The following is a 27995-nucleotide window of genomic DNA, read 5'->3' as shown; positions in this document are numbered from 1 at the left end:
CGGGGTGAGGTCACTGCAGTCCAGTCGCCGCCAAAAAGGCGCAGAGTTCGCATTTTGCAACGCAGAACAAGGAGTCAAAAGCAAGCCCCCAGTCCATTTAAGACCAGTGTTGAGACCAGTGTTTTTTTTTTTTTTTTTTTAAATCAGTAATAACTTAGGTTGAAATCCTTGGAGCTGCCCAGCATTAGTATACTGGAGTAAAATAATAAAAAAGAAAGTTATTAGTGGTGTTTGTGTGGTAGGTGTGGACCCAGGAGGGAGGTTGGAGAGGTGGTGGAGAGATATAGGCAGCGTCTGGGGTGGATGGTCGCCTCTGCCTCCCTCCCATAGTCTTGATGTGACAGTCAGCTTTTTGCCGTGCTTGCTCTTCATAACAAGTCTCTCGTTTTTTTTTTTTTTTGCAGTTGTTGATTCCATATCCATACATCCTTGTGGTCCATCTTCCAGTCCTTTCCGTGGGCACAGAGCTGTATATTTAGGTCCACTCCTCACCCCCAGGTGGGTTATCTACAGAACGAGAGAAAGAGAGAGTGTGTCAGTGATATGTGAACCACACAAAGGCTAAATCTTTCAGGTCAAATCATACATTGTTGTACAAATCCACAAGGGGACAGGCATGATTATTGGGCCACACAAAGACATACACATAAAACTACTTCCACATACAGACATACTGCACATATTAATATACACGGCACATATTGATACAACACACATCACAACTGTGAAGATGAGGACAGAGAGAGTTCCTGGCTCTGTTGACCCGGACAGAGAAATCATTTACAAGAGCTTCTCTCTGAAAACAAGAAAGAATCTTTGAAATTATCTGGTTATTTGGTGATATGCTCATCTCAGCATGTTTTATCCAGTTTCATCTAGCCACATTGCTTCTTATGAACAACGCTGCTGGAAAACTATTTACAGTAGAATGAAAGGAACTGATACCATCTTCCGCAGATGACATCTCTGGTTTCTGCCATCCGTTTCTAGATTGCGTCAGTTCTCAGACGTTTCTCAACGCCTATTACTGTAATGCATACTTTTGTGAACTTACCCACCAAAGAAAGTGTCTAAAATTATAATTTTTCATAAACTTTTCCTGAGGAGCAGCAGAGATCTGAACTGTGTTATCCCGGTTGACAAGTACCTGCAGAGGATAAGACCGCAGAAGATAGCTGGCTGACACAAACAAACACACACACACCTTCATCAAGACACCACGCAGCGGCAGCTCAGGCAGTCTTGTCCACTCTCGTCCGGCGGGTTCAGCTTTCTTAATTTGTGCTGTCGAATCTCACGCACCAGTGTGTAGAAGGCGTCCTCCACTCCCTACAGAGAACCAAGAAAGAGCAGGAGTCAAAAGAGACGCAGGTAGCCAGATTAGTCACACAGACCCTGATGTGGGTCTGAGATGTGGGTCATGATCACAAGCAATTACAAATACATACAGAGACACAAGAGCATCTCAACTCACTATAATGTATGGTATTTAGGACCAAATGTAACAATGGTTAATTAAATCTGCATTAAAATGTAACATTATATTAAATATCTGGTGTCAGTACAATCGCAAAGTATGATTTCTTTTTGCAGTAGCGTGGTCAAGGTTTTGATTTATGATGGATGGATACCACGCATCTGGTTAGCTTTTTAACCTAATAGACGGGGGAAAATGAGCTTTCAGAGGAAATCTGGATAGCAAATATGCTTGGGTAGTCCTTCTCTCCACCTCACACATACACACACAAAAGCTCTGTTTGACAAGCTCTGAAGCAGAGGCAGTCTGCCTCGCAAGGGCCTTGGACACAGACAGACCGGTGCAGTTCAGCTTGGCAATGACTCATTGCCTGCAGTCTTATAAAATGCCTCCAGCATCATGCGTTATCCTCCGAGTCTGTGCACATTTGATTTAGTATGAGTATGCATGTATGTGTGTGTCTCAGAAAGCAGCAACATACTGTATATCTGAATATGTGAATCACCCAAAGCATTTTTTTTTCATTATAATATTTCATCTTGTGTTTTTCAATTGTGAAATTACTGATAATGTTGATAAATGACAGGTTTCCAGGAATAAGGCCAAGCCCTTTATTTTTCAACAGAGGGTGCCTGAAGGCCAGAGTATACCTTTGGTGGGGATTATCACATACTGGTTTGTCATCATGTATACCCAATCTCAAATGGAAACTATTACAAGTACAAAAAAAAAAATCACAGGGTGATCAAAATAGAATGATGGTGTGCAGCAGGATATTGTGAGGGACCAAACAAGGGCCAAGAGTTCTCTCCATGGGGAGAAAACCGCCCCGTCTGTGGGGAGACAGGAGATAAATGGAAACGTTCCAGAGCGAAAGCGCTACCTGACGCGTCTTGGCCGAAGTCTCAATGTAGGGGATGCCGTAGCTGCGGGCGAGCTCCTGTGCCTGCCGCGTGTCGACTGTCCGAGCCGGCAGGTCACACTTATTACCCACAAGCACCATGGGCACATCGTCCGAGTCCTTCACCCGTTTGATCTGTTCCCTGCAGGGCAAACATTCACACTATTAAAAGGCCTAGTTAAAGACTAATTGCACTAAATTGCATAAATACAGACTTTCACACGCCTGAATTCTCTCCACTTACCAGTAGACATGTTTGATAACTCACACATTAACATTTGGTTAAATTAGATTGTGTACAGTTTCAGGGGTAGCAAGTTTTTTTGTATATCTAAGATCTGCAATGTTTGCCTTCAAAATCACTATATTACATTGTTTATGAACTACTGTAAATGGTGTTCTCAGATTTTACACCAGTCACTGCAGGTCTGTAGAGAAAGGTCTATAGCTTATCATTTTCAGAAATATCAGGTTTGAGAGGTGATGCTTCTAATGCCAGATCAGGTCACTGCGTAATGCGTGTCCTTGATGAACTGCTGTAAGTTATTGCTGAACAGTAACACAAGGTCAACACCATACCAAATCGGAAGGAGCCCATGTGAACCTCTACTTCACTATGTCTGAGAAATTAAATGTGTGTGCGAGAGAGAGAGAGAGAGAGAGAGAGAGAGAGAGAGAGAGAGAGAGAGAGATGATGTCTGGATTCTAATGTAAATTAGTGTACGGTAAGGCCCAAATGGGCTTTTCCAGGCACAGACTTCAATGAGCTGGCCAATACGTAACACAATAATGTGACACTAAATTGCAGCTACACCTAACACAACCTAATCCTTCACAATTACCTAATGACAGCACAGCCTAAACAAAGAGCCTGAGTGTTTGTTCATGCCTCCCAACTCCCAACTCCGCTTCAACTACACCGACCACATCCAATTTTAGCACTGTAAAAGACAGTGTGTGTGTGTGTGTGTGTGTCTGACAGAGATAGAGAGAGACCGTGTGTAGGGATGAGTAGGAGAAAGGAGCACCATGAATTCACTGATGTATTTCTGTCGGATTACTCAGCAGAGACGGGCGGTGAGTTGATGCAACATTTGGACTGTGTGTATCAGGCCTCTCTCACTCCCACTAGCCTGCTATCTACTACACAGTTCTGTATCTTTTTTGGTACTCAGTTCCAGACCCAAACTCCACACTCCCCCTTTAAAGGGGAACTTGGCAACTATTTCAACGTAATAAACCCGTTTAGAAATCATTTGGATGGTCAAATGACCTGTTCTGGTGAAAATGGTGACTTTTCCCGCTGCCCCTAGCGTCCCCAGGCGGAAAACCAACCTTGCAACATTGAGACTACCGTCCCGGAAAGAGAAGTGAGAAACAAGAAACTCGTTTTAAATCGTGTTTCTTACCTTGTAACATCCACATTGTCTGCCGAACTTATGCTAACCGTTTTGCTAGCTTGTAAACAAATCCATGTGCTTTATCGTTACCTTTTTCCACAGTTTGAAATAGCATAATGCACAATTTCTCCAGCAGAGGGGGAAATCCTGCCAAGTTTCCCTTTAATAGGAGTCCTCTCCTTTTCTCCCTTCATCCTCTCTTGTCCCAACACTCATCCTTCTCCTCACTCCTTCTCTCCCTTCATCCTCTCTTGTCCCAACACTCATCCTTCTCCTCACTCCTTCTCTCCTTTTCTCCCTTCATCCTCTCTTGTCTTTCATGTTTCCCCTTCAGTTTTCACTCTCTGTCTCCGTGTCTGTCTGGACTGGAGACATACCCAGGTTGAGACAGGAGGATCAATGTCATTGGCTCGAAACTGCAATCCTTCACTTTGTGCTTTCTTTAGCTACAGTATGATGCATGCCACATAGTCCTGGGTGCACTTCAGCCCCCCTTCACTCTTCCACGCTGCCTTTTAGGGGCAGCCGTGGCCTACTGGTTAGCGCTTCGGACTTGTAACCGGAGGGTTGCCGGTTCGAACCCCGTCCAGTAGGCACAGCTGAAGTGCCCTTGAGCAAGGCACCTAACCCCTCACTGCTCCCCGAGCGTCGCTGTTGTTGCAGGCAGCTCACTGCGCCGGGATTAGTGTGTGCTTCACCTCACTGTGTGTTTTACTGTGTGCAGTGTGTTTCACTAATTCACGGATTGGGATAAATGCAGAGGCCAAATTTCCCTCACGGGATCAAAAGAGTATATATACTTATACTTATATACTTTTCTCCTACAGTTTGTCCTGTACCACTACATCTGCTCTTGTGAGCACGCTGTTTTGAGCGGGGCTGTCATACTTTTTTGACATGGAATCTTACAATGGTGGTTAAAAATGGTTAAGACCAATCCAGATGGTGGAAACATTCTAACCGGTAGTTTCCAGACACGTTCGCACCCACACACACACCTGTACTGGTGAATGTCTTCGAAGGACTTGGTGTTGTTGATGGCAAAGACACAGAGGAAGCCCTCCCCTGTCCTCATGTACTGGTCCCTCATGGCGCTGTACTCCTCCTGTCCTGCAGTGTCCAAGATGTCCAGCAGACACGTCTCCCCGTCAATCACCACCTGCTTCCTGTAGGAGTCCTGTGGAGGGCAGAGTGTCATCAGAGCAGCGATGATAATGGGAAATGGTCCTTCATTCACCAGCACAATATGATAAGGTACTCAGTTTATATCATATTTATAACTATATTAGAGAACAATAAGGGGAAAGCGATACAGAATCTTCACCCCTCGGTCTTCAAAATGTCATCCTTCTAAATTTTCTTCTAATAATAATAATAATACAATTTATTTATATAGCACTTTTCAAGCACAGAGCACAAAGTGCTTTACAGACAAACAAACAAAACAAAAAACAATAGGAATGATAACAATAATGATAATAATAATAATAATAGTATTAATAATAATAGTAATAATGATACAATGATGATAAATAAAAGGACAAACTACCAAACACAAACTTAACTCAATGTAAAAAAACAAAAGGAAAAATATACAAGAGAAGACAAAATAAACAAACAGAAATGATTATAATAATAATAATAATAACTTAGCAGAGACATGAGTGGAATCATTCACTATTTAAGGAATTGTAGGCAATTGTATATAAGTGGGTCTTTAGACTAGATTTTCCACTGATGGTGCAGATTTGATGTTATAAGGGAGGCTGTTCCAAAGCTTGGGTGCTCTAACTGCAAACGATTGGTCACCCCTAGTTGACAGTTCTTTCTGACAGTACTTTCTGGAACAACTAAAAGTCCCAGGCTGGAGGATCTGAGGGGCCGGACAGTAGGGGGTTAATAAATCTTTTAAATAGTCAGGTGCCAAACCATGTAACACCTAATAGGTTATAAGGAGGATTTTAAAATCAATCCTAAAACTCACTGGCAACCAGTGAAGATTGGCCAGAACTACTGTAGGGTGATGTGTTCCCTAAATTTAGACTTTTGGATTGACGATTTAGACAGGTGAATAAGGCATTGCAGTAATCAAATCTAGATTATTTCATTAAGAGTTTCTCCATATCAAAAACAGTAGCCATTAATGTGATGTATCTATTGTGAGGGTGAAAATAATGTAAACTATATAAAACACATGCACGTTACCTCTATGGTGGGGTCGTATTCGTCCACAAAGTGGTTCTGGATGAGCTGGATGGTGAGCGCACTCTTGCCAACGCCACCAGCTCCCACTACCACCAGCTTGTACTCCGTCATCTTTTACCTAAGGGAAGAACAGGTAATGTTAATACAGTTAAAGCGATACTCCACCATTTGGGGAAATACACTCATTTCCACCTCCCCAGTTCATCCAGCCGGTCCAGAGTCTGACAGTAGCACTTTTAGCTCCGGCTCATTCAATCAGATTAGACCATCAGCATCTCTGCTATAAGCTAACGGTCTAATCTGATTCAATGAGCTGGAGCTAAAAGTGTTACTGTCAGACTCAGAGAACGGCTGGATGAACTGGGGAAAGGTAAAACTCAATTGTTTAACTCAAGGGGAGGTGGAAAATGAGTATTTCCCCAAATGGTGGAATATCCCTTTAAGACTAATGCAGTTACCCATACCATTCCACGTCCTCTCCTTCTAGTATCCTCACTACTAGAACAAGCATCCATACTTTTAGGGTCCTCTACCTGTAGACAGTGGTGGTCCTAGCTTGTAAGACGCCTTGGGCAACACTCCCCTCAGCGCCCCCCATATGATTGATTTGACGCACAAATGAAGGCTAACAAATACTCTGGGTGGTTGCCCATTGTTGCCCATATGACAAACCACTGCCTATAGACATTCATGCTTTTAGTTTCCTCTTCTTAAGGTATCCATACTTCTAGAACAGTTAGCCACACATCTTGAGCTCAGCTGCAAGAGCAAGAACTGCTGATACAGAAACAGTGATTCAGAAAGAGTTATGCTTTATTGGACATCCTTAAGGGAGGTTTTGCTGGCCACAATGTCAAAGTAGCCTAATTCCAAATTAATCAAATTGCTCAACACAATCTCATTATCAGATGGGACATGTGACAAGAGGAGCTCATTAAGAAAATAAAACAATAACTAAAGAATGCTTGGACGCAGGCTTGAGGAAACACCTGGACTTCTAATGACACCTTTCGCACCAATAAGCAGCAACTCTTGTTCCACTGTGGCCAGCAGTTGCACGCCCTCTCTGTGCCATACTGCAGCAGTAACAGCCCTGCCCTGCTTTGTCCCGGCCTGTTCCATTTCCTGTGTGGCCCGGAGTAGCCTCAAATAGGGGAATCCTCGCAGCCTGGCCATTAAGGCCTGGAATGGCCACTTAAGTAATCAGGTCTGTGTTGAATCTAATATCCAGCACCAGTGGCTGCAGTGACCCCTTTCTGTGGTGCATGTGCTGTGCTTGTGTGCTAGGTTGATTACTCTGCAGGGAAGCTAGTAGCTTCGTTTCACACACTTACAGGGTCCTCTGGGTAGGTAGGTAGGATAAAGTGTAGCCACAGGGCTAGCTGGGCTGAGGCTGAATCTCCCCTTAGACCGAGACATCACAGGGCAGAAGATCAAGGGATTGAGTTACCCTGTCGACGGCCAAAGCCATTATTGCATTTGGTCACAGTGGCAGCCACTGCTGCCTTGTCCACAGCCTGTGTGGTCCCTGCAGTCCGGTCAATTTAGACACCTACAGTTACTGCAGCTGAGGCCAGTTAAACTGAAAGCAACTTGACAAAACTGATAGAAAAGGACAAAATCTTCATCTAATCCATCCTTTACCTTGCTTCTTTTACTTTGCTTCGTCCCTAAAATACAGCAGTTTTTAAAAACTGTGTTTGAATAAAATTGAAGCCAGATCAAATAAATAGAGGTTAATGCAAAGGAATTGACAGATTAATAATCCACCCCGAGTAACAATGAAAGCAAAACAGTGTTTCTGTTTCTGTAGTCTTCTCCCCCAAGGGATATCTTCAGAGGGCACACCCATGAGCAAGCGAATGGCAAAACAGATGTGCTGAGAGGTAGCCTAACCCATTACACGCTGCACTGTATCAGGTTTCAATCAACTGCAGCTCCTAAATCAAGGTCAATAGCCCATGCCGAGTGTCCATTCCCTGCCCAGTAGTGGAGGAGCCGCATTTAAAAGATTTGTTCGCATAACAAAACCCTCAAACTATTCTGATTGGGGACTATGAGATCTGTTAGCACAATATGAAAATGGGTGTCCAACTGGGCAGGCCTCCTGAAGAATATAGGCCATAACCTCCAAAGAAATATTTAGCAGATGGCAGATGAATCAAATGTAACTAGAATAACTATTTTATTTTGTAGGATGATATATTGTCTCAGAAAATATTGTGCAAAATTCTATTATTGTCGCAATATCATTGCTAAAACCACACTAAAATGCAACTACAAGGCCTTCACCTGCAACTGTTTTTTGTTCCCATCTCAAACACTGTGATTGGATGATACAGCTTGCACTGCTAAGAGTCAAGATGTATTCGCTACAGCAAAAAGAGTATACATTGGAGATACCAATATGCATGACTGTATAACCGTAAGGCGGGCCTTTAGGATAGGTTAGTTGTTGCTATATTTTAGGACATCTCTTTAAACACAAATCTGCAATATGACTAAAACCAATGACACAAATGTAAACACAACAGTTGGGCAATATCAAGATCAGCAAAAGTTAGTGTTGATATTTTTGTATTCTAAAAAATAACGCAGCCTAATTATTGTGACAGGCCTATCTGCATTGCAAGACAATTTAATGTCAAGGGGAAGGAAATAAACTGCCCAAATGGGGAAAGTTGAGAAACCTTTATTACAACCAGGTGCACTGTTCAATGCCCTTCCTGCAGCGCAATCCCTTTGCTGGGCAGAGGCTATTAAATATGGTAGCTCTGGCCATAAATCATAGAGCTTTTATTGAGGCATTCATTCGACTAGAGGAGCACCGAGCTGAACTCTGAATGTATGGCATAGGCCGCGCCTTTGTCCAACGTATATATTGGCAGTGACATGGCTGCAACCTGAGAGAGGTGCATAAGGGCTCCCGTTGCCTACAGTCCGTAATAAAATCTGTGAAAACTTAAGAGTTCAAACAACAGCAAAAAAACAAGAAAAGTATGGCAATAAATAGCCTAACAGAAAAATATTACACACATTCCTACATCTCTTTCTTTTGGTCTGTCATGACAAGCTCAAATGTGTTTACTTCCCAAATGAAATGTTTAGACTTTTTTAATTTAATTAAAATATAAATAACAAGGACTATTCTATTGTTTGGACCACTACTCTAGCCTAAGACTATTGCTGTTAATAAGACATCTTCAATCACATTACATATTTATCCTCTGCATTATGTGATTATTCAACTCTGAGTCTTGAGTGAAGGTCACAATAAGTTCACTTACAAAAAACGATCTGAATATGTCAGGCCTAATTGAAAGTGGCAGCGTAGATGGTTGCGTCTTGTGAGTAGGGTGGTGACATTGGTTTGTTTACAGGCTTCAAACTCAAATCAATGACAAAAAGCTTTTCATTTTAGAGAATACAGTATAAACATAATCTTTCTTGATGACGGCATCACCTTTACCAAGACTAAAACATCTCAGTTTCTCAACTAGACATACCACAGCCAAAAGAACAATTAGCCTAGCCTACTGCTAATATCCTTCACTCTGGCTTTCTCTGATGTCATGTGGGGTGATGTCATGGAGCACAAAGAATAATGCCACTCTATTAGTCAAGAACACTTCAGGGATTCTCTCAAGTCAAACACTTTTCAAAACACAGCCTAGGCGGTTTATCACCGAGAATAATCAGATGTCAATTTGTTTTCATCTCAGTCCAAAATGACAGATATGCATGCATGAGGTCATTGTGATAACACTTTCTATGAAGGTTGTATTTATAACGCCCTATGAATGCATTCATAATGTTTTATAAGGTGTCTATAAAGCATTGTAATGCTCATTATTACCATCTATATGTATTCACAAGTCGTCATAACCAACTTCATGATGCATTATGACATCTAATTATGAATGATTCTAATTTTAATCTGAATAATTCATTATAAATATGTCAAGATCTGCCTACTCACTCTTGTCAGTTTTATGATGCATCATTACATAACTACTTTGCTTTGCTAAATATAGCATATAGTGATGCATAAAGAGTTTTGACTTCTACTGTAGTCCTATATATATCTATAGCTATAAGTATATGTAATAAAGTTATAATAAAGTATACATCTCTGTACAGCACACAATTAACAACAGCTATGCAATATCTTAAGTGTTATTTGTCAGCTCTAAGTAAAATGACAAGAATATGACCCTTTTATTAATAGATATAAGTTCACTGAGTAATTAAAGGGTGCAATGAACTAAGTACCCAGTCTAGCATCTTTACCCCATATGCACAATATTATAAATTACTATGTTAATGTCATAGGTGTTATTTGTCAGCTTTAGGTAAAGTAGAGCAAATGATGTGTTGTTATTAATAGATATAAGGTTATTATAAACAAATATGAGGCACAATGAAATGAGAGCCTGGACAGTAAAGACCAAAGGAATGCATTTAGTTCAGTTTATTTTCATTTAAATCAACACACATAATCAGACTGATTATCAATGCTCTGAGCACATTACACAAACACAATGAGACAGGCCAAAAAAGTGGCACGGCATGGTCCTATATTTTGTAGTGGTGGTTATTATTGGAATAAAACTCACAATGCCACTGAAATCTATCTTGGGTCATTATGAAAGATCGTTCGAATCAAAATAGACCTTTGGTTTAAATGAAAATAAAGTAAACTAAATGCATTCCTTTTGTCTTTACTGTACAGGCTCTCATTTCATTGTAGGATAATAGGGTCATATTCTTGTCACTTTACTTAGAGCTGACAAATAACACTTATGATATTGCATAGCTGTTTATAATTGTGTGCTGTAGGGAGATGTATACATTATTATAACTTTATTACATATACTTATAGCTATAGATATATAGGACTACAGTAGAAGTCAAAACTCTTTATGCATCACTATACACATTTAGCAAAGCAAAGTAGTTATGATGCATCATAAAACTGACAAGTGAGTAGGCAGATCTTGACATATTTATAATGCATTATTCAGATTAAAATTATAATCATTCATAATTAGCTGTCATAATGCATCATGAAGTTGGTTATGACGACTTGTGAATACATATAAATGGTAATAATGAGCATTACAATGCTTTATAGACACCTTATAAAACATTATGAATGCATTCATAGGGCGTTATGAATACAACCTTCATAGAAAGTGTTACCGATAAATGGATGCATAGAAGGCAGACTAGCCTAAGTCCCAGAGTGCTCTCGCTTTGGAGGATTCTCAAAATAATCAGCCCTTGTGTAAAGGGTGGAGCTGGATACCTTTGTGTGATAATAGCATACTGGTCCCTGCAAACTTCACTGCTTTAAGGGCTAAATGAAACAGTAGTAGTAGCCCACATGGCGGTTTCAAGTCCACAAATATTCAAGGGGAAAACAGACTAAATTCATCACACGGTATAGTTGTATTCTCGAGAAGTCTTGGAAATACCTGCTAATTAATAAAGTAGAACTGGAACTTCACTAATGGCCAAAGCTGCGGTTTAAAAAAATGCTTAATGATTAATGAGAATGCATGACATCTTACAATTTAGCTTAGTCCTCACTGTCCACAGAGATAAAAGGCACTCAGAGAGAGGCCACACACACAGACCTCAAACGTCAGTCTGTGGAATTGTAACTGCAACCTGTGGTTGTAAAGGCTGTATCGTTAGTGCTGAGTCTCCACACTCTTAAAACGAATGTGTTGTCCCTATCAGTATCTGGACACAAAGATGTTTTCAAGGCAAGTTGTGTTATTTTTAACACATATTATGTAACAAATAAAAAAGTAAACAACACAAACTGTAACAGAGATGTGTTAAAAACAAGTTGTGTTGTTTTCAAAACATTCGTTTTTTAAGAGTGCATCACTACACATCGTCCTTTTAGTTCAGTGGAGTGACAACCATAACTTTCACTCTAAAATGCCCCGACTCTTTCACCTTACCACATGCAAAACAGACAAAACAACAACAAAAACTCTGGGATATGCAGAAGAGCTGCCTTTCAACCTGAATGGGCAGGAGACAGAGAGGGCGAGGCAGAAGCAAGCCCTCAGGGAACGACTATGACGAAAAACCCTATACCCCATGGAGAGCAATAAACTAACCTTAGCCTAAAGATAATGTGCTACTAAAAGAACTCTAATGGGCACATTATTAGAGTTAAAGTGCACAACAAAGAGAGGCAAAACAGAACACAGACCAAAGCAGGTGTTTCACAGAACCCCTACACATGTCTTTGGCTGTGTTTAGACACTACCATTGCTAATCAAGCTATCCATAGCCAAGCTCAAGGTGCTGGAGCTTTCTATAATATGATGCTTTGGAGAGACTGCTGGTTCCTCATGCTTCAAGCATTGTTCACATGAAAGATCCCTAATCATGAGGGTCTTCATTACTGCGGGAGGAGACAGCTGAGATGTTGCATTAGACATGAGCTGACTGCCAGGCAGACGCGCGCACACACACACACACACCCTCCAAAAACCAACCAACTCCCCACTGCTAACTAGGCCGCACGCTGGGCTGATTAATAATCCACACCAACAGAAGGAAATAAATGTTTGAAGCTATCGACTTGGCTGCCACTTGTTGTCTTGGCAGGCTTGAGTGTGTTTGTGTAGTGTGTGAGAGGAGAGCTAAAGCTGAGGAGAGCCTGGTCCCTTTGGTGGATGTTCCCCAATGCCATCCACCTCTTAGACCGCACTCAGGCAGAGAATACTCCTCTTCAAAGTAACACAATCTGGATAACTCTCCTGAAAACTCTGCGAAAACGGTTTAACAGAGAAAACAATTTAGGACCAAAGACTACAGAGATTTGAGGACAAGTCACAATAAAAGCAACACCTCTGCTTTCGTTTTCTAGAGGGAAAAAACAACAAAGAACAAAACAAAACATTCCACAGACAGACCACAGCCACTAAGGTCAGAGAAACTCAGGGAACTCTGCAGCACTCAGGGACTGCTCGTCTGGCGAAGGGAGCAAACATAAATATAGCCTGTCACCATGAGCAGGGCAAATTAACAGTTCATTTTGAAACACTATAGTCAAGCCAGGACCTTGAGGATAATCTTACATGACAGCATACTGAGGCTGTGAGTAGGGAGCTGGTGGACTACCCCACGGGACTTCTCTCCGCACACAGCAACAAGGGCATGGAGCACTGGAAGGGAGGAGCTATAAGAAATAATTCAAATAGCCTACCTAAACACGGACACCTTCAGGTTTCAAAAAAAGAGAAAAAATCTCCACATATGTCCCTGATGAAATTGTGTGTAACCTTTTGGATCAGTTTGAGAAGAAATTACCCAAAATTGCATTTGGTGCAATGGATTTCCGAGAAATCAAATTAAGCTAGTTATCAAAGTTATACTCCATATAAAGTATTTTATAACATAATGTTAATTCCGGTGGCTATCAGCTTCAAAGCTGGATGATGAGCTAAAAATGAAAACACACAAAAACAAATCCAAGGACAACCTCCAAAAAAACTTCAACTGTGAAAAAAGATCAGACAGGAGGATAAAAATGGATACATCAGCCCTTCGATTTCCCAATCCTTTTGAAACACTGGGATGGTTAAAATATCCATTTTGGTCCTGCTAGCAGTCTACAGTGGGAATAATTGATTTTTAATGGAGTGATTCTGGTAAGATGAACCTCTCAAGGGACAAGAAGACCAAATACTGAAAGACCATCAAGTAGTCAGTACCATCTCTCGTCTCTGACATCATCTCCCAAAAATAACACCAAGGGGCCTGTCAGACGTTACCCAATCTATGCATACGGTGTGGACGAGACAGCGGTAATGCAGTAGCCTACATTTTTGTGAGGCTTAATATGTTAGGTCAAGGCCTAACTGGTGATCATACAAAGTGGTGTCGAAGGTGTTGCATGTTTTAAAAAACAACAGACAATAAACTAGCTTATTCTGCAATGCTATGATTAACTGATGGAAGACTAAAGAGTAGTTTTACTGACCCCCCCCCCCCCCCCCACACACACACACACACACACACACACACTAACCGTGGCATAGACGTTGTTAAATCTATGCAGGCCTATTCAAAGTATATTCGGAGAGCAAACTGTGTCACCTCCACCCTCTTTCTCTGGTCCAGAGAGTAAACATAAGACTCCAAATAGCATACTACACCAGATACACAAAAAGGAGGTCAGGGGATGTTCCACAACACAAAATCAACCCACTACACGGCTCATCACGAAACAAACTGACAGAACAGCAGTTTGTAAACTACTGAGAACCTCACATTAGAATACCTTCTTAATTTCCGACTTTTCAGAGGGACGGTCAATTGGCATCAAGGACATAGCCTATTCTTCCGTTCATTCCATGCTATTTAAAAAATGAAACAAGGCGCTGCATCGCGGGCCTCAGTATTGCTCATTCATACACGTCAAGAAGCTGAGCGCACATCAGCCTTGCATTTTCCAAAACACAAAAGGGGAGCAATTGGTGCACGATTGGTGCACGATTAAAGAAAGTATTATTCACCAACACAAATTAAAAGTCAAACACAAACTCGTCCAACCTGAATGTGTCCTTTGCATGATTTTGACAATGTGTCCAAGTGAATGAGCGAGTAATGGTAGGCTATGTAACTTCCGCACTGTTACATTTCACTCTTGCGGGGCGTCACCCATGTAGCCTACACCCAACTGTCACATGGAAGTGGCCAAAACTTGGTTGATTTTGATTGGCATTAGCAATGAAAATGTTAACAGAAATCCAGTGGAGCACTGTGCGTGCTGGTAAATAAAAGGTAATCAAGCACTTATCGTAATTGCGCGCTCTTTACACTGTACAAGAGATTAAACCTGCCGGTGAAGTTTTTGAAAACAAGCCTCACGCTAACATGCGTACTGAAGTTATCAAATGACTATGCTTACTACAGTTGCCGAGTTCCAAATACTACCATTTATATCGCATAGGCTTTCAACAAAATCGCTCATTTTATCAATTGGGGGTATGCTATGTGTTGTATGTTGAGCTGTTTGTCAAAATCCTCTGGATACCAGTGTCTAATGTAAAATGGCAAGTAAAAGCGGCATCGCAATAACATTAATGTTCACGTTACTGCTGTAGCAGTCAGTGCTACTACAACGTTAACGTTATGTTGGATTTTTTTTCTCGGAGGATTATGCTATTTCATTGGAATCAGATTTCCCCGGCAAAATCAGACTGGTCGTTTATCTTAAAACACGTAGCCTAATGAAAATATTTTAGATATGAAGGAAACAAAAATCGTCTACTTACGACAAATAGCACCCCTATTAGCAGAGTCGATGTATTTCACTTGAGTGCAAATTTCAGCAGGATTTCAACTCGTCTTGTATTCTATTCCTAATTCAGATCGGCTTGACTTAAACGTCGATGTTTGTGCTAACGGAGACACGCGGGAAGGCACTTCTATTTTCGAATTCTTCTGAACATAAGGTCGATGTGTGTGGTGAGGTCAGACAGCAGCGAACAATGTGCTTTGAGAGTGCGGACTGTTGCAGCCCACGCCCAGCCCCACACGACAACACCGCCCCGGTTCGTTTGTATGAAGCCTCTGGATCACTGATTTGAGGCAATATTAGTTGTTACAATGTAATTTCGGGTTAATTCATGTGGTGCATATCTTTATTCTCTCTGACTTACAGACTGAATTCTGATGAGTTCACAGTGAGAGCATAGCCAATTAAACGCTACCAACAACATGGTGGGATCCTTTACATGTATTTTGTTGATTAATTTCCAGTCAAATCGTAAGATAATTGTATAGCTCCACTCTGCATGCTATACATAATGTAACGGCATAACCAATAATTACACGAGACCTTTCGGGACACAGGCAAGGGGATTTCACATCAGTGGACTACAGATCCCTAGAGGCTCGGGAGACCCTCCCGCTCGCAGTATCCAGGAAGTTGTATACCGTTGTCAACCAAACTTACATGGCAAAATGTGTTGTTGTTAGCTGCAAAATGTAGATTTTTTTTGGTGAAGGACGGTGCGATTCAAAAACATATTCTTATTCTGTCATCAGCTAATACTTGGGCACAGCCCTGTTCTCTCGACATGTCACTGAACGAATAATTATATATGATTGTTTTAGTGGAACGTGGTTCATTTCAGTATCTGTTAAGAATAAGAAACGGTTAGAAATCAATTAGCGTTAACGTTATCATAATTATCGCTAGCAGTCCGACAAAGGCAACGTTAGCCCCTCATCCTAACTTCAAGTGAGAAGGTAAAGTATGTCATAACCTTTCATGCATTAACGTTTACGTACCCTTTCATGCATTAACGTTAGCTTTATTAACTTGCCCCCAAATATTTTCTTGACATTATTAAGACCTTTTATAATGCTAACATTAGCTAAGGCTTTTCATTTGACTTTGAACTATTCAGGTAATAAACCTGATGTTGATGATGGACAGTTCTGAAAAATCCAGGTGTGCAAGTCGCCCAGGTACAGCTTGTATGTTAATAACAGAGTTTGGTGGAGCTAGTCAGATGAATCCCACTCCAACAAACTATGAAGATGCGGAGGTGCTGGCAGAACTTAATCTGTCTTCAGAAAAGCTGGTAAGACTTAAATTAAATCAAATCCAGTTGAACTTCTTAAAGGTGTTTAAGAGGCCTCTCGTTCAGATTGACCAGATTGTGCGCTTTCACAGAAAGCCCTGACAAATACAGAAGACCTTGGCAAAGTCACCATGTTGGAACTGTGTGTGGACACACAACATAATACCCTTGGCAATTTTGGTAAGGGAAAAATTCTATAGTATGCAGATGGATAATGGATAAAGGTGTTGGAAGTTTGAGGAATATTACTCTTGTTGATGATGAATTTCCCCTAGCGTGACTATGTTTTGTCTTGGAATAATGACCCTTTGAGTGATTCTGGCTACTGATAATGATTCATGACAACACTTTAATCTACCATCCTCTGTACAGGAGCTTGCACAGACATGAAGGTATAGGGGCAACAGTGAATCACCTGTGTTTAAAACACACAGAATGAAAGTTAAACAGACTACTGGGTGTGGTTGGACGTCAGTATGGATGACATCAGAGGAGACTTGCGAGGAACCTTGACTTGATAATCTTATCTTCTCACAGGTACCTACTTGCCCAACCTGACACAGCTGAGAATGAGCAATAGTTTGATTTTTTCCGTGAGGTAAGAGTGTTCTCCACAGTCTTCTTTCGTTATGATGACCAACCACCTGCCCTCTTACATTTCCTTTCTTTCTCTCTTTTTTTTCTTTATTCATTGATTTAGTTGTTAATTTCACATGGTCATAACCTAAGACATATATAAAGGATGTGACGTTGAGGTCCTTTGAGTGAAATTGTGTAAAACGCCAGGTTACTGACTTTGCTGAGCCTGTTCTTTTGCTAACACAGGAAGGAGTCACTGTGTTTGTGTGTGTGTGTGTGTGTGTGTGGGGGGGGGTACGCTCTCTCTCTCTGTCCTCTCTGTAAGAGGGTCGGGTAATTAGAACCAGAGCTTCGAGTGCTGGCCTTGGAAATCTCTGTGACGCATCCTGTGCTGTGCTGCGCTGCGCCCTGCCTTCGTCTGAGAAAGCTCCGTCGCTGGAATTTGGGTTGTGGTTGGGGGATTGGGGGTGGGAGTGAGGGGTGTGGCTTTGAAGACAGAAAGACAGAGACTCTTAGTGCACCCATGGGTCCTGTGAGCTCTGCCAAAGCTCTGTGATCGGCTACAGGTGCACAGCAGCTCTGTGGACGGACAGGAGGACATCGGGGAGCGACGGCGGGCTTCAGGGAGCAGCAAATCTGAGGTGCTTCCTGACTGCTATGGATGTACCAGAGGTCATATATCTGAAAATCCTCTGCTCTCTGCTCTACTCCCCCCCCCCCCCCCCCGTCGTCTCTGAGCTGGCTGGCTGACTGGCTTTGTGAACGAAGCCCATCTGGTGTGCAAGTCCACCTGCCATTGACAGAATTTGGACAAAACACATCTAATTAAGCTGTCTCAATCAGCCGTCTCGCTATTGTGTCTATATCTGTGATAAAACTGCTTATAGGGGATTCTTAACTGGCCTGATTGCATTTGCAGCTGTTTAAGTGTGTGTGTGTGTGTGTATGTGCGTGTGTGTTTGTGCATGTGTGCATGCACGTGTGCATATGTGTGTTGTTAAGACATTGGAATGATTATGAAAAAAATGCAGCATCACCCCTGACCTCCGTCCTAATACTCACGCACATGACCGTTAAAGCAGATTGCATGACTTGGAATAAGTGGGTTTAACAAAGGTTCCACTAATAGCACACCGCTGTTGAAACGGACAGGAGTGTTCATTAGACACACTCCAACATACACAACTCTATGTGAACTATATAGAGATGTGGGGGGTGGGGGTCTGCCAGAGGTCTGTAAAGCTCTTGATATCACTTCCCGTTCGGGGGTGTTGAGGCTCTGGATAAAGTGTCAGAGTCCATTGGACACAGGAAATGGGCCCGCAAATGGCAGTGAGGAGAACGGGAGGGCGTGCTTGCTCATTGTTGTCAGTGTTTCCTCAGGGACCTCGGAACAACTCTTTCCCACCTGAAGGTCCTCTGGCTGGTCCGCTGCTGCCTGACTGACTTGGATGGGATCGCCGCGCTCTCCTCTCTCAAGGTTTTTTTTTTTTTTTGCTTAGCTTGAATTCACTGGGGCCAGGGTTGGGAGGGATAGGTTTTGAGCTACAGTACATGACAACTTGTACACTTGTACAGCAAGTAAAGAAGGAGTTCACTGGAGCACACAGACGTTCAAATATTCCTTTTTTTAAGAGAGGTGCACAGAGATTTTTGTGTGCCAGTATATTTTTTAGGCTTTTTGCCTTTTATTCAGATAGGACAGTGAAGAGTTACAAGAACCAAGTGCTAGAGAGAGATGGGTGGGATCGGGATCGGATTCGAACCCAGGTCCCTTTGTGGACTTGGACCTGAAAGTGGTACAGACGTTGCAGCCACTTGCATCTCAGCGCCCCCTCCAGTGAACCCCCTTGCATGACTTGAACAGTTAACTTTAAAGGAATACACCCAATTTTTGGGAAGTAAGCAAGCTTATTTGCTGTATACCCCAGAGTAAGAAAATAACTTTTTTGTGCATGCAATAACCCAGTCTGATACTGTTAGCCTAGCTTAGCATAATTCACTGGAATTGTATTGGACCAGTTAGTCTTTAGCTAGCCTATAGCTAAAATAGAACTATATATATATGTTCTGGTCTAACCCACTTTCAGTCAGCAAATCAGGTAATTTTTAAGTTCTTTAAGGTGTAGGTTTTTGAACATTCTAAGTTCCGCAACAATTGAAGGTTCTAAAATTCTATGTTGAATTCAATGAACCCAGATATTCTTTAGAACGTTCATTTCTCAACATTCCCGTCACACTGGTGTGACGGTACTCCTTTCGTTCTTTAAGTTGCATTATGATATAGGGTAAAATGAAAATGAAATCCAAAAACACTTTTGGTTTTGTTAGCACTGTTGTTTACTATAACAATCAGCGTTGATTCAGTTCTGTTTTGTTTGTCTTTGTTCAAAAGGGGGATAAGATAGTCATCCTTCCTCTCAGTGTTATTCTCACTCTTGTGGGCCGAAGAAATAACCCCCCCCCCCCCCCTTTATTTTCAGGAGCTGTACGTGGCCTACAACAACATCTCAGACCTCAGTCAGGTCAGCATGCTGGAATGTCTGGAGGTGTTGGACCTGGAGGGCAATGACGTGGACGATCTTGTGCAGGTCCAGTACCTGGGTCTGTGTAGCCAGCTCAGAACTCTGACCCTGGAGGGGAACCCCGTCTGCTCTTGTCCTCGCCCAGAGGCCACAGAGGTAAAGCAGGAGGGAGTGGAGAGAGAAAGAGACAGATGGAGAGAGAGGGACAGAGAGAGAGAGAGAGAGAGAGAGAGACCATCCCTCTGCTGCTGTCGCTGCAACAGCTTCTCCTTCCTCAGCCTGTTGTCGTTAGAGTAAACTTGTTTTCCTCCCGTCTAGCCTCCATCGCTAGCCTGCAAACCGATTCAGACTTGAGATAACACAAAAACAATGTTGGGATGCATGTATTATGTCTTAATTGCATGCCGTCATGTCTGATCTGTGGTTGTGGTATGCGAGACAAAAACATTATCCCACCCGTTTGTCATTTAAATCAAACCTCTGAGCCAAACATAACCAGGACCAAACAATAGCCATCAGAACCCTCTTTACACAATGTGCGTTATTAGTTTACTGATAACTGGTGCAGCTTTGGTCTGGAGATGTTCTACATGTTGATGACGAGAGCATCGGATTCAGATTGGGAGCCGGTTCTAAGGAGGTGATGAGGTCGATCAGATCAGATCATCTGGCTTCAGCCTCTCTTCTCTGCTCTCTGCTCTTGGGCTCTGGGCGTCAGGTCCTGGCCACGAGCCACGGTCACACACCACGTCTATGCTGTGGGAATGGGGAGAGATAATGGCTCCACAGGCCATCCAAATGCAATTTATCACCTTAGAGACATGAAAGACACTGGCTTATGTTTGACGTTGTGCTGGCAGTGTGATTCTAGATGTTTCCTAGATGAGATGCCTGGAAATACATGGTCCAGTATTTAAAAAAAAAAAAAAAAAAAACTTTTTTTTTTCTTCACAAAGTAGAGATGGACCATATAATAGTGAAACTGAATTTAACTGTATATTCAAAATAATTGTATTATTCCAAATTATGTAAGTATAGTTTTATTGACCAACTCAAGAACACAATTAACAGTAACAATGTAAAAAAAGAAAGTCTTGAACACAGATGACGTTTTTGAAAAATGATTTCTTGACACATTTCTGTAGGATTCAGGAGGCAGCATTGCATTGCTTTTCATTATTTAATTCCCCGGCTAAGTTCTGGCACGTAGTAATCAGTTTATTTTCACTCACTCACTCACTCACCACTAGGAATTATGAAAGTAGGGCAGCCTGCAGTTAGGGCAAAGCCTGATTTGAATATGCATTAGTCTGCGAGAGGAGAGTAAGGGGGTGTTCTCTTTTTCTGAACCCTTCTCTCTCTGGGCTTGATTTGCCATGGAAGTGTGGGCACATAAAGGGGCCTGTCTGTGCTAGCGTAGGTCTTGCACACCAGAGTCTTCTCTGTTTCACTCAGTTGGCTCTGTTTTAGCTTGATCAAAGCCAAGTATATACATGGGATATTAGTGTACACACTATTATGCATGGCTAGAAGAAGTCGATTGAGGTCACATTATATGTTTTGTGATCAAATTCACTATTGTTCTCCGTTTTTTCCTTCCACCTTGGTTTACTTTCAGCTTCATTTTACGTTTCTGCAGCTGATTCTGTTTTATTTGTTTTTCTTTCACTTGCTATAATGATTTCCATTTGTATGTAAAGCTCAACACATGTTTTTTCCCCCCCCTGAATTGCTGTAACTTACTTTATGACCGGCTTCAAGCCATTGCCAAGCTTAGGTAGTAAATCCCTGTGGGGTCTTTCTGCCGTGTTAATATTCACTTCTTCGGACAGACGGAGGAGTACAGCTACCGGTCGGCGGTGCGGGAGCTGGTCCCACAGCTGCGCTACCTGGACGACGTCCCGGTGGAGGAGGCGGTGGCAGGGAGCCGAGCCGCGGTTGATGAGGACTTGGCCCTGCTAAAGGAGTCCATTAAGGAGAATGCCTCCAGCAGCAACCTGCAGTATTTAGGTAGTGAGAGGCAGCATCAGCAGTGTGCCGTCACGTACACCCCTCCTTCCTCTCTTGTTGCGTTTTGATGCTCAAAACCAGATGCAATGTAAACCCCAAGGTTATGCATACAGTATAACCACTGTTTCGTGACAGAGAGGAACGAGCATAGACACGTTGTAGCTAAAGCAGTATCCAAAAGCATGCATTGTAATGGAAAGGAAATCTGCTACCTGCTAACAACTGTTTGTTAATAACCAGACTATATTATGTCATTTGTGCTCTGAAGTAGGCCTACCTTTCTGTGTTACATCCATAGAGGACAGGGCTGCGAGCGCCTGTTCCCTCTCTAGACCCGGTTCTGCTCAGCGGCCCGGATCGTCTCGCTGCCCCTCCAGTCGACCAGGCAGTTCCAGAACTCTGTCCTCCCCAGGCTATAGTTCCAGGCCTGGCTCAGGTGAATCAGATCCAGACAATTCAGAACCTGATGCAAGCGAGTTAACACATGGTGAGTGTCCATATCAGTCAAACGCTAAAATGGCTGCTAATATCTGATCTTTTTCTCTATTAGAGTAGGTAAAGTGATGAAATTACTTTAAAGGGACACCAGGCAACGTTTTCGTGTTAATTAATCATCTTCGTAAGTCGGTATATGGTTAAATGACTCATTACGGGGCGAATGAAGGCTCTCTTGCCCGCCCCTACTGCCTGTAGGAAGAATATCCCACTTGCAAGTTCGGTGTATCCTACCCGCCGACCGAAGCAGGATCAGTTTACAGCACAGAGGCAGGCTAACGAAACGCTAGAGATTGTTGCAAACGTGTGTATAATGGCAGAGCCGGCGAAGAAGCAGCGAAAACCCTTGACGGAAGACGCAAAGAAAAGGGAAAGAGCTTCAGACCGAGCGAGGGGGAGTTTCGTAGAGAAAAAGCATCAGGCTTGCCTGGTGTCCCTTTAATGGATTAAATCTTACCTATTGTTTCTGTCCCCAACTATTGTGGTGACCTGTCCTCCTGTCCAAAGTGTATACTGTAACAGGAGTTGTGCACAACACTGCCACCCAGGGGACATTCACAGAAGTGCACAAAAGTTGACCCCTGATTATCTAAGCTACATGTACTTGAGCTATCTGCGCACATTAACAACACCACCATCACCATCATAAGTAAAGCACCTCTCTGTTCTTCCAGGAGCGGGCCGTGTCTTGTTGTGTGGAAACCCTGTGCAGGCCCTTAGAGCTCTCAGACAGAAGGGCAAGGTGAGCCGATTGTTGTTAAACCCGAGCTGAACTCACACACGTCTGCTTTGACACAAACGCAAACAGGAGCCCTGGAGGGCATGATAAAAGGCTGTGATTTATTGCGACAGCTTTGTCGATGATAAAGTATACATCAGTCATGGCGATGGCAACGGCTTTGAAAAAGTCATTAACTTTGGGGTGGGGTTCATAACTGCTGTAAAAACAGGGAAATTGCTCAAAAGAGTCGTGCAACTGGGTTACAGCTGTCTCTATCCGAACACAGCTGTTTTGTCGGTGTGGTGGGGTGGTCATGCAGGGCCAGATGGGACTATGGCACTTGGTGACGAGAGTCCAGAGATGTCCATAGACAGGTCATTTAAATGACAGGCTTTGCTCTGAAGTTAAATCCAAAAATTGCACGCATCATGCAGCACCCATCTTTGCTGTTTTGTGCTTAAAGCTGAATTGCTACTTTGAGGTCTGCCTTAATGAGGTGTTGAATTGGTCTGATTCAAACTTAAATCCAGCAGCAACCACAGCAGCCATTTAGACCAAATCCCTTTATGGTGGTTTGCCTAAGTCTAATATAACTCCACGTCAGTCAAGTTTTTTTTACACAGTAAACATTGTAAGCCTTTTAAATGTATGTGCAAATAGCAAAATGTTCCATTTTCCATTTGTGTCAACGCAAAAACATGAAGTCAAACCTGACCCATCACTCTCCTGCTGTTTAGTTTCTTCTCATTTTCTCCTCATCCCCCTCTCATCTCTCTCTCTATCCAGCCCCAAGCCCCTGCCTTCCCCCCCAACTCCTACCGGCTGCCAAGCCATGTTCCAGAGCACACGTATGACACATACGAGGAGTCAGAAGAGTGGAACCGCAGTGACGTGTTCGCAGAGCTTCTGGCTTGGAGAGATGAGCATAACAAGTACTGCCTAACTGTCTGACCTTTACACTGGGTAGAATATACACTTGCCATGTATTTCTGAAATGTGTTTATATGTGTGTGTGTGTGTGTGTGTGTGTGTGTGTGTGTGTGTGACAGACGGCTACTTGCCATTGAGAAGGATCGCCAGCCACAAGTAATGGCCATACTCCACAGTGAGGAAGACGATGAGGACAGTAAGGACGAGGATGAAGAGGTGACAGGCCACAGTCTAGCCAGTGATCATGAAGAAGAGAAGGAGACGAAGGAGACGAAAGAAAGTGGAGAGAAAAGAAGCCGTAAATGCTGGAGCAGCATTGATTCACCTGACTCCTCTTTTTTATCTCTCTCTTCAGGTGAGTCCGCCAAATACTGCTGAGCATGAACACTGCCAATATACTGTAGGTTCATGTTAAAACTGACATTTGACACATGACAGTCTTTAGAGAATCCAAATTAAAATGCATTGAATTGAAAGGATATCTATTCTTTATGCACCTAGTCTTCAATAGGTCTTGACTACACTTGTAAATGCATCATTTCTATTTCTTTGGCCAATCAAGTTTGTTTAGCTATATGGACAGAAATGTGTAGAAAATGTCATTACAGTGAATATTTTATTGTTGTGCCCATGTATTAAGACAAGTGGATCACTGAGGCAATACAATTTCATATGGTACAAGAAAAAAACATGCATTATTTACATACTGCTACCATAATTCATAGTATATGGGCAATTCCACGCAAAACTGTCACATCCATAACGGCAACACAATGCCATGGTATTTAGTTGGCTTTATGGACGTGACAGTTTTGCATGGAATTTCCCATATACTATAAAAGGTAGCTCATACCATATGTGTGTATAGTACCAGGAAGAGAGGAGAGAAGGAAATGGCAATAAACCAGGATATTTGAATGAGTGTACTGTAAGGGAAAAGCCAGTCTCACTTTATTTGTTCAGGGTAAACAGGAGTGCAGCCTCTTCCCTGTCAAGTGGCGGATGTTCTGTTGTACGCTTGAGGCCAACCAGTACCCTGACAGCCTGTCTGACTGAAACAAGAGCCGCACTTTCAGCTTCAGTATCTGTCTCTTAGAATAAAAAGAAGGAAAAGAAAAAAAAACAGGGTTTTTTTAGAATCATAAAAAAACAGTTGTGAAAAAACTATTGTGTTTGGTAGGCTGGAGGAGAACAAAATACCTCAGTCTAAAACTGTGTGCTATAGATGCCAATTGTGAGTAGGCAACAGCCTATAAAACCTACTAAAATAATGAGACAATGCTCACTTATCACATAAACGACTACTAATGAATGTGCTGTATGTGTGGATTCCTACTTTGACAGTGAAACTATTTGCGTTTTTGTTGTTGTTTTTCTTCCACAGACCTGTCCGAGCAAGAAGCCATGTCTCCTGATGACGACTCGAGGCCCTCCCTCCCATCAGAGCTCGCCTTAACTCCGTCGCCCCCTCAGCCTCCCGCGCTGCCCTCTACCGGCCGGAAGCTGCCAGAGGCGCGCGCCCGCAGGCTCAGATCCATCCAGCACCAGCCGCCCCCGGGCACCAGGCCATCCCCGCTGGGCGCAGAGACAGGCCCAGAGGCGGGCCCCGAACCTGGGGATGAGGAGGTGGAGGTGAAGGTGGTGAGGAGGCACAGTCTGACCGACTGGAGAACCAGTGGGGCCTGCAGGCCAGCCTCCAGTCCTGTGGTGCCAGGCCACAGAGAACCATGGTATGTCTGCCTCAGTCAAGTCCCCTATTTTTACCTCAAAGGAAAACTGGTGGTTTTTCACATAGATCTCTGTTTCTCGGGGTCACTGAGTACTGTCGGTACTAACAAAAATTGGTGCTACCTAGCAGGCAACAGCTAGAGCATCCAGGCAGCTAGTGCTACACTCTGGGGGCATGATTTTAAAGATAGGTTGCACCGATTTCATGGTTTTATCCCTACCAACAGTACTCGATGACCTCGAGAAACAGAGATCTGTGAGTTCTCCTTTAACCTAGTCTGTATACATATTATATCCAAATAGGACCTGGTAGGTCTACTCTGGGTAGCACAGAAAGTGTGTAGACTTGTAAGGTAAATGTTTATAGACATTTACAGGGAAGATACTGGGGAATCCGCCTTTTATATTTATAGGATGTTTATATTTATAGGATGGCCTGTACAGTGCTGTAAACGATAGAGGTGTATGGGTTACTCTTCTCAGCTGAAAACGTATAATGATGTGCAGGGGGCTGGACAAAGTTCACTTGGGAGGCACTCGGACCCGTACATGGTATGGGCGCTGTAGCCTGTTGCGCCACAGCCCCCCTGGCTGGACAAAGTTTTCATGAGTCTGTAATTGTCTAGCCAGTGAAGAGGAATGGGAGAGGGATCAGGGGAAATCACTTTTGCATGGACTCTGAGCAACGAGGACGTGGATGTAACAGATGTGCAAAGTTTTCCTCTCACTAGATTGATTTGTCAATAGGAACTCAACATTTATCAACTACTTATTGAGAGTGTCGTGAGCATTCCTATTCCTGATACACTCCTTTCCTATTGTGTTTGTGGCAAGATGAGATGAGATGTTAGTTGTGCCTATTTGCGCAAAATAGGTTTAACTGATTCAAAAATGTTTATTTTTCACCTCTGAGGAGGATAGACTCATTTAGGTAGTAAGAATGTTTAGGTTACTGTCTCTACACGTAAGTAAATGATAATAAAGGCTTTAGCAATGGTGTATTAGTGTGGGGAGAGTATTTGTAACAAACTTCCAGAAGCTGGCAGGTTTGACCAGGGTCCTTCAATTCTAATGGAAACACAAGGACTGAATGGACCGCTTGAGAGCAGGTTCCTGGACAAGTTCCCGCCTCCTAGGTTTTACCAAAGTCCTTCTAGGCAAGTCCCTCCACTCGGCGGCCATATTGCAACGCTTTTTGGGTACTCATCGGGCATCCATCTCGGCAGAAATGCGCGTGCGCAAGGCTTCACGACACCAATCTTGCTCCAGCAGCGAGTTCACAACACATGATTGGCACGATGTCTTCACAACACACCACATTATTGGCTCAATGTATTCACAACTCAGCACAAGATTGGCTCAATGTATTCACATGTCGACATTTTGCCGCGGAAGGGGTGTGATATGCGTAGACAACGGCCATATTGGCGTTACAAACTAAGCCCATGCATTTCTATAGAGGATTTTTTGAGTGCTGTGTCTCCTCATTAGAAAGTCTCTGGTTTTACCCCGAACACTTGCAATGGAAAGGGGCCTACTGACTTTGGTTTTCCAAAATGGTGCTGTTAATCTCTTTGCCTCACTTCACATTATTGTTGTTTTTCAATAAGGAAGCCATTTTGTACTGATGTTTCTTGCTAACCTCTGAATCCACATCCACTCTCCATCTTTAGTATTTAGTTAAAACAATTTCCTCTTGGCATGAGTACAGCAGGCATCTGCATTTACCACCCATCTTCTTGTCTTGTCTTTAGTGTGGGGGCTGCTGGAGGATACGCTCTGTCCAACAACAGCAAACACCATCAGCCTGTCATAAGCTCCAAGCTAACAGACAGACCCGCCCTAGCACGACCCCGCACTGCGAGGGCGGCTCTCCAGAGACTGTCGAACCACTACCCTCTCCTGCCCAGGAGAGCCAGTACTCAGCCCAAATGAGCCTGCCAACCAATCATCACTCACATGGTATGTCTCCCAAAGGCGTCATTTTGCAACGACCATGATTGCTAAGAGGACATTCAGAATGATCGACTCTGCGATTGTTGCATGGTAACACTTTTGGAAAACACACCTCTGATGTTTTGTTTTTAGCAGCTTCTGCATGGAGCTGACCTTGTGTATGTTGTGTCACAAGTTTGTTTTTGTGTTTTGCTTTTGTCATCTATTTTTTTGGGTGGCTGGAAGAATGTAATTATTAATTTACTATTATTTTTTTTAGAAGGAACAACATGAAATATATATTTTCTGAAGCTAATTATTACCTGGTCTGTATTTCCTTGTCCTTGTTTTCAATTATAAATTGTGCTAGCTGTGATATCTACAGTGAGTATTGATCCACAGTGAGAAGAACAAACTTTTCAGCTTTTGCAGCTTTATCAAATGGTTTCTTTGTGGTGTTATAC

The 27995-nt window shown here is 42.7% G+C and overlaps 2 protein-coding genes across 5 annotated transcripts; one reads left to right on the top strand and one right to left on the bottom strand.

Annotated features, from left to right (window-relative positions):
* Positions 1–119: 119 nt before the first annotated feature.
* Positions 120–15487, bottom strand: hrasa (HRas proto-oncogene, GTPase a). Of its 2 annotated transcripts, none has more exons than XM_076270258.1 (6): positions 15292–15487; positions 5984–6101; positions 4777–4955; positions 2361–2520; positions 1205–1329; positions 120–507 (listed from the first exon to the last, which is right to left on the bottom strand). In XM_076270258.1, exons 2-5 carry the CDS (start codon positions 6092–6094, stop codon positions 1210–1212), a joined length of 570 nt encoding a protein of 189 aa, XP_076126373.1. In that variant the 5' UTR covers positions 6095–6101; positions 15292–15487; the 3' UTR covers positions 120–507; positions 1205–1209. The 2 variants fall into 2 exon arrangements, with proteins under 2 accessions (XP_076126373.1, XP_076126379.1); XM_076270264.1 differs by lacking the exon at positions 15292–15487 and adding an exon at positions 14567–14641.
* lrrc56 (leucine rich repeat containing 56) lies at positions 14711–27867 on the top strand. 3 transcript variants are annotated; one of them, XM_076270235.1, is made up of 13 exons: positions 14711–14797; positions 16432–16608; positions 16701–16788; positions 17146–17206; positions 18571–18667; positions 19671–19868; positions 21545–21722; positions 21991–22209; positions 22892–22959; positions 23725–23870; positions 23988–24223; positions 25253–25598; positions 27351–27867. In XM_076270235.1, exons 2-13 carry the CDS (start codon positions 16444–16446, stop codon positions 27529–27531), a joined length of 1983 nt encoding a protein of 660 aa, XP_076126350.1. In that variant the 5' UTR covers positions 14711–14797; positions 16432–16443; the 3' UTR covers positions 27532–27867. The 3 variants fall into 3 exon arrangements, with proteins under 3 accessions (XP_076126350.1, XP_076126358.1, XP_076126363.1); XM_076270243.1 differs by lacking the exon at positions 14711–14797 and adding an exon at positions 15492–16270; XM_076270248.1 differs by lacking the exon at positions 14711–14797 and having other exon boundaries at positions 15645–16608; positions 22021–22209; positions 27351–27865.
* The last annotated feature ends 128 nt before the right edge of the window (positions 27868–27995 follow it).

This window comes from Alosa pseudoharengus, unplaced genomic scaffold (genome assembly GCF_046254945.1).
Source record: "Alosa pseudoharengus isolate Yale_2024_CS ecotype anadromous, Long Island Sound unplaced genomic scaffold, YU_APseudo_1.1 YU_APseudo_1.1_scf_10, whole genome shotgun sequence".
In the NCBI taxonomy this organism is placed as follows: domain Eukaryota; kingdom Metazoa; phylum Chordata; class Actinopteri; order Clupeiformes; family Clupeidae; genus Alosa; species Alosa pseudoharengus.
Note: the sequence above shows the minus strand (reverse complement) of the source record. Positions and strands in the feature narration are given on the sequence as shown.

What these genes read in the sequence shown, in the direction of transcription:
- hrasa (XM_076270258.1), bottom strand. Translation starts at nt 6,094, where the DNA reads ATGACGGAGTACAAGCTGGTGGTAGTGGGAGCTGGTGGCGTTGGCAAG. An exon ending in AATACGACCCCACCATAGAG is followed by an intron (nt 4,956 to 5,983) that starts GTAACGTGCATG and finishes TGCCCTCCACAG; the next exon opens with GACTCCTACAGGAAGCAGGT. An exon ending in GAAGACATTCACCAGTACAG is followed by an intron (nt 2,521 to 4,776) that starts GTGTGTGTGTGG and finishes TTTGCCCTGCAG; the next exon opens with GGAACAGATCAAACGGGTGA.
- lrrc56 (XM_076270235.1), top strand. Translation starts at nt 16,444, where the DNA reads ATGTTGATGATGGACAGTTCTGAAAAATCCAGGTGTGCAAGTCGCCCA. An exon ending in CAGCAACCTGCAGTATTTAG is followed by an intron (nt 21,723 to 21,990) that starts GTAGTGAGAGGC and finishes TGTGCTCTGAAG; the next exon opens with TAGGCCTACCTTTCTGTGTT. An exon ending in TTTTTTATCTCTCTCTTCAG is followed by an intron (nt 24,224 to 25,252) that starts GTGAGTCCGCCA and finishes TTTCTTCCACAG; the next exon opens with ACCTGTCCGAGCAAGAAGCC.